Source organism: Rosa chinensis, chromosome 2 (assembly GCF_002994745.2).
Source record: "Rosa chinensis cultivar Old Blush chromosome 2, RchiOBHm-V2, whole genome shotgun sequence".
NCBI lineage: Eukaryota > Viridiplantae > Streptophyta > Magnoliopsida > Rosales > Rosaceae > Rosa > Rosa chinensis.
In genome coordinates, this window is record NC_037089.1 from 41,886,468 (window position 1) to 41,892,598 (window position 6,131).

Sequence of the window (6,131 nt, forward strand, 5' to 3'; positions counted from 1 at the left end):
GTGATGGAAAATGAGCTTTTAGCGACAACTTTTTACCGTGGCCAATGCAATTTTTTTTTTTTTTTCATAGTGACTACAACCCACGCCCACAAGCAGAGTCCGGACTCACCGAACGAAACAGTGTCCAAGGTCGGAGCACTTGCAAGAAATCCTTGGGTTCTAACTGTTTGAACCCTCATATGCATTCCTTTGACTTTTATAACTTTTTGAATAATTCCGGATTATTGATGAGTCATAATGTTATTCTAATGTCTACGCGACTAGACAGACGAAAAGAATGTTCTTCTTCACAAAATATATATACATAAAGGTGACTATCTCTAATCTCTCCATGTGAATAGTTACTCCAAAATTACATGATGAAGTAGACTAGCTACCACCCCGATCAATGCTAGTTGATTTCAGGATATTGCCACGTTGCATTGCCTCCACAAAAAAGTCCTCTAAAAATGAGGTTCCGTTCCCATGTTGGTTTTTCGGTCAATGGGAACCTCGAGTACCACATTTTATTCATGCCAGCCACAAACCACATTAAATATTCCTTTGAATGAATTCCATGGATGATCACTAATCACCATTGATTAATTGGCCAATTTTGATTTGAAAAGTTGCACCCATGTTGGTCAAGATGCAATATCATCGAGTCATGTATCCCATGAACCATTTAAACCGATCAAGGAAAAGAGCAGAGACAAAAAAAAAAGAAAAAGTTCTATTCTTTCAATACTGGGGAACTCCAGTCGAACATTGTAATTACAAATCAAGAATTTTCCAAAGAATCCCAAACAAATAATTTTGTAACAAATCTACAACGAACCTCCTAAAGATTTCTCGCATCTTCGTAGATCAACAAGGGATCTGGTCAGTGGACCATTTCAATATTTTGATAGGAAGCTTGATAAGAGACACCGCCATGTTTGCTAATCCAGCAACGCAGCAGCAACATGGGCACAAACAACTCAACACAGTCCTGCAAAGAATCAAATGCACATATGCAAAGTTAATACACACCAAGAAATCTAATAATAGTACTCTAGTCTCTGGGTTTTCTTGATATTTAAAAGCATCGAATATTGTGTGTCAGGGCAAACAAACAGATTACATTATTCAAGAAAATACCCAATTTGGAGACGGTGCATTCCCAAATTATATCCATGAAGATATTTAAGAAAGAAAGGCATTGCAATTTACGTACAAGAAGAATAAGATGATGATGAAGAAGAATAAGATGAGCAACTCACCCAAAAACCCAGATGACGCAACCCACGACAGATATTACCAAGGCGACCAAAGCAAAAGGCAATCCCAGCAAGAAACCCAATGGTCTGCAACCTCCCATTCTCACTCAGTTTTTCTTGTTCTTGATCGATCAGTTTTTCTTCTCTGATCAACAAAACCCTTGGTTTACCTCTAGATGTTCTTCTCTGTAATACGAATTTTGTGATTTCTTGGTGTAGGTGGGTTTGGTACAGAAGAGGTTGAAGTTATTATATACAGACTTTGAGACTTTTGTGAGAATTGATTCATAGGAAAGGAACCCAATGGGACGCGGATTCGTAATACCGTATATTACCAAATCATATGCAACTGCCGCCTCCGCGTTTGTTTTGTAATTGGACCTAATTGTCCTTGAGGAATTAAACGTGAGGTTGGTTTGGTCCAGTTTGTACAACTTGTTGGAGGTTATTTCAGGAAGTTTGCTCTTCAGAAGTTTCCACTGCTTTTCCGAAGACTTCCGCACAGTTTGCAATATTGAAATTGGGAATTCGTATCATAATCCAGATGAATTCTTTTTATATTTCTCACTTTTTTTCTTTGAATGAATCAATCATGGAGAAGTATCGTAGAGAGTTGAATTTTGTTAATTTTTTCTTTGGGAATCCATTTTTGGTAAATTTCTTTCATAGTACCTTAGGTGTGACTGATTGAACATTTTGATACCTAGTCTTCAAAAAAATACACTTTAATACATGAACTTAGACTCACCTTTTGATATCTGAAAACTCAACACAATTCCAATTCAACTTCATTCTCAACATTTATAACATGCACAACAAGTTCACTACAAAATGCCAACCAAGGAAAATACAGCAAACTGAGTTCAAAATTGGCCATAATTCTTAACGTTTTATTCGCAACCATTGAGATCAATTAACTGCCGACTCAACTTTCAATGCACTTTCCAATAAGGACAACAACACAACAGTTATCAACTCAATTCTTCAATATTCTGAAATTATCGGCATAAATTTTATTGTCCAGTCTTTTCTAAATCTGCATTCTTGGCAAGATCAGAATAACATTGTGTCATATGGCAAAGCGAACAGAGGCAGCTCAAGCCTGGGTTTTTTTACCAACTCAACCATCTCTGCTCTCGCAGCGATGAAGAACGTAGTGAAATGCAACACTTGAGAGCAGAGATGAAGAATGTAGTGAAATGCAACACTTGGTGTGAATGGCAGAATATTGTGCTCCGTCACACAATTGACATAAATACCAACTCCTCGATGACCAACGCCACAACAATCAGATACATTCAAAGATCAATTCATGTTCAGAGGTACAACTAAAGACTAAAGATAAAAATGGCCAAGGAACACTAAATCCGTCACTTTCAACAGTGGAACACGATAGTGGCTCTATAACCGAAAATACTAGCTTTCACTAATATCGACTAAAACTGAAATCCGAGTATATAGGCACGTAGAGCTCAACATTTGAACCAAAGGGGACCAAGCCCCACTTTGTGCCACTGAGGCAATTCAAACGCCACTGGTCTAACGACCAGAGGTGGTGGGAATCGAGGGGAGGAATCGGGTCATTGTTTTGGGTTTATAAGTCGAAGAATAAGGTCGACTAGTGACTGAAGCCGCATTACCTTTCACCCTGAAATCTAAAGTGGCCCCGCGGGACTCATCTTATGAGAAATTCTACTAAAAATTTGGCAGAACTTCCCCTACAAGTGGACTACCTAGAACTTGGAAATACAAGCTCAATACTTCTAATATCACAATCCAACGTCAATCTTCTGGGAGCCTACTTGCTCCCATGATAATAACAAACTCCGAAAAAAATACACATGAGTCACTACCCTTAAATCCCAATCATCAAATTTTGATACAAAATAATTAATACTGATTAAAATAGTATATTTTAAACCAGAAATCAATAACAAGAAATAAATCTCTAGCATCTTGGAACTAAGTAACTGTGTTCATTAGAATGAACCCCACAAATGTTGGCAGCTGGATGCTAAAGGAAACAAAATAATAGTTAACCTTGATAGATGAAAAATTTAGGAGACCAAGCTAAGTAATTATGTGTAAGATTGAAAGCTTATGACCATCTTCAACAAATTGGTTATCTACATATCGAGAATGGTACAGAGACAGTAGTTTGTAGTTTTCTTATGTCGGCATGTGTAGATACCTCTACTAGCAAGACTATTTTCTATGTCACTACGCATAAGCAACACCCTCTTAAGGGGGCCCACAAGCCTTGATGAGACCCAACTGCGACATGCATCCCGTAGCCTGATGTTCAAGCTACGTCATGGTAGTCGGAAGCAGCCAATACCTCACTGGGAACGCCAAGTTGCCTCCATAATAGGCCTTTCTACACTAGAATAGTGGTTTTAGTATCCCACATTGGAAAACATGTAAAAGAAGGAGCCTCCATCCCCTATAAAAAGAGACTCATTCCCACTTACTCATCATCCCATTACATCTCATGTAATCCTCTTGGACCACAAGGCCCAACACACATACTTAAGCTTTCAAGTGGACGTAGTCTCCCGCTAAGGGGGGAGACGAACCACTATACTTCTTGTATTTCTCTCTCTGTCTCTCTCTCTGTCTCTCTCTCTCTCTCTCTCTGTCTCTCTCTCTCTCTCTCTCTCTCTCCCTCTCTCTCTCTCTCTTTATTTATCGTTAATTAGAGTCTTTCTAACATTAACATTGGCGCCGTCTGTGGGAAGCTAACACAAAGGCTTCGTCACCTACCACAAACTTTGACCCATAAGCGTCGAGTCAACGCTCGGCCAACATCAAATCGGGGCCGATCAACGCTTGCTCAACACCCATCATGGATGGTCAACGCCATTGGGGCCAGTCAATGCCCATCATGCTTGGTCAACACCCAAAGGGCTAGTTAACTCCGGTCAACGCCCATATAAAAAAGTCAACGCTGTACCAAAAGAAAAAAACAATTACCAATTTACTCTGGGCACCCAAAATGATACTCTGGACACCCACTCATGTGACGGAACTTAGACTTTGACGGAGCCTCGTCTTCCTCGTTGCATTACTCCCCAGTAGTAGCAACACCAAGTCATGCACCGCCAAGCTTCAAGTTGCGCCAAGCCTCTTCAAACGAATTCATCTCTTCCGTCAAATATAGGTTGACGCCCTCCCTCGAGCGCCGACTAACACCGTCAGCGGCAATGCACAGCCAGGCATGGTTCGGCCTAGCAAGGCACCGCAGACACAGCTCCGCTAGTCTCCCTCCACCAGACTATCTCCGCTGACCAAGCTCCGCTGTTGACTAAGAGAGCCGCTGACAAGCTCCTCCGCTGGTCAAGAGCCCTGCTGGCCAAGCTCCGCTCCGCTGGCAAAAGTCATTGCTCAAGCTCCGCTCCATTGGCCAGAGCCCCGCTGGCCAAGCTCTGCTTCACTGGAAAAAGCCGCTGGCCAATTAATCCTTCTTCTCTTGGCACCCCTCAGACTTACGATCTGCACCCAGCAGTTTTTAACTCTCTCTGCACGCTCGAACGCCCATCTTCGATTCTCGACTATATATATTTCAACCTCGGCCATGTTTCGATCAGAGTTAGCACTATCCTAGCTGCCACACATTGTTCGCTCAACCTCTGATTTATGAAAAGCTAAGTCCTTTTCTCTATGCAGTTTGTTTCTTTCGAAGTCGCTGGCATTCATATATATATATATATGTGTGTGTGTGTGTGTGTGCTCTTCTACTTGTTGTGCATTCGTACTTGTGTTCGCATGTGTCGCTTACTAGATGCCAAAATTATATGTGGGCACATGTACACTCTTAATTTGTTTTGATTCCAGGTGTCCACCTATCAAATGGTTTGGCCCATGCAAATATGATGCTAGATCTCTCTACGTTGGAATTCATTCATCAACGAAGCGTGGTTCGATATCATCGGACTCAACAAACTCATGCGCAACTACATCATCAATTATGATGGAGTTTCTATCCCACGTCTCATATATACTAGTGTAATTTTCACAGAGCTCTATATTTTCAGGAATAGGTTCTGACGTTGAGGCGTCCCCCAACGATAACCATAACCTGGAAGATTCTTATGAGATGGATTTTGAGTCTTGATGATCAAATGATTGGAATGTGCCAAAGTATCATTCGAACTCACGGGCCTCCCACGCATCCTAGCTGGGGCCTAGGCCAAGGCCTATAAAGCCAGAGTGGCACTCTCTTTGGCATTGGCGCTATGCCTACCTCCGTGTAAGGTGGCGCTCTGTCCTCTCGTAGGGACGTACTTCCTTGCAGGCATATTTGCAGCATATTTGGGACAGGCTAAGACATAGTAACAGGGATTGAGATAAGACATAGTAGGGACAGGCTAAGACAATTCTTGTCGTTCATGCTAAACATCCGTGTTCTTATCTCCCCCTAATGACTGGAAGACTGTCTCATCAAAGTGACATCCGCAAATCTAGCTGTAACGAGATTGCCATGCAAGAGCATTAAGTGGCGGATGATTGTTGGAGTCTCAAGTCCAACGTAGTTGCCTATTCGTCTATAAGGACCTGTCGTAGTGCGCTATGGTGGCGCAATTGGAACATAAATGGCTCACTCAAATATGCGTAAGTACGATACTCGTACCCAGTCACTAGCAGTAACATAGAGGTAGATTGAGTGGCGGTCGATCGTAGATGAAGTAGCGTAGCTGCATGCGATATTGCATCACCCTAAGCAGATATAAGGAAATTGGTGAGCGTTACCAATGTCCAAGCTACCATCGTAGTTGTTTCTGGGAGACCATTTGGGTGTGTTCATGGGAATATAATATCCAACATTAGTCCCAATACAATAACCATTGAAAGTCTTCGATGTAAACTCTCTAGCATCTCAAGTCCAATTGAGGG

General features: G+C 41.6%; 1 protein-coding gene across 1 annotated transcript; it reads right to left on the minus strand.

Annotated features, from left to right (window-relative positions):
* Window positions 1-694: 694 nt before the first annotated feature.
* LOC112189354 (signaling peptide TAXIMIN 2) lies at window positions 695-1,575 on the minus strand. The gene is made up of 2 exons (XM_024328668.2): window positions 1,242-1,575; window positions 695-970 (listed from the first exon to the last, which is right to left on the minus strand). Exons 1-2 carry the CDS (start codon window positions 1,337-1,339, stop codon window positions 847-849), a joined length of 222 nt encoding a protein of 73 aa, XP_024184436.1. The 5' UTR covers window positions 1,340-1,575; the 3' UTR covers window positions 695-846.
* Window positions 1,576-6,131: the final 4,556 nt, after the last annotated feature.

What these genes read in the sequence shown, in the direction of transcription:
- LOC112189354 (XM_024328668.2), bottom strand. Translation starts at nt 1,339, where the DNA reads ATGGGAGGTTGCAGACCATTGGGTTTCTTGCTGGGATTGCCTTTTGCT. An exon ending in TGCGTCATCTGGGTTTTTGG is followed by an intron (nt 971 to 1,241) that starts GTGAGTTGCTCA and finishes GATTCTTTGCAG; the next exon opens with GACTGTGTTGAGTTGTTTGT.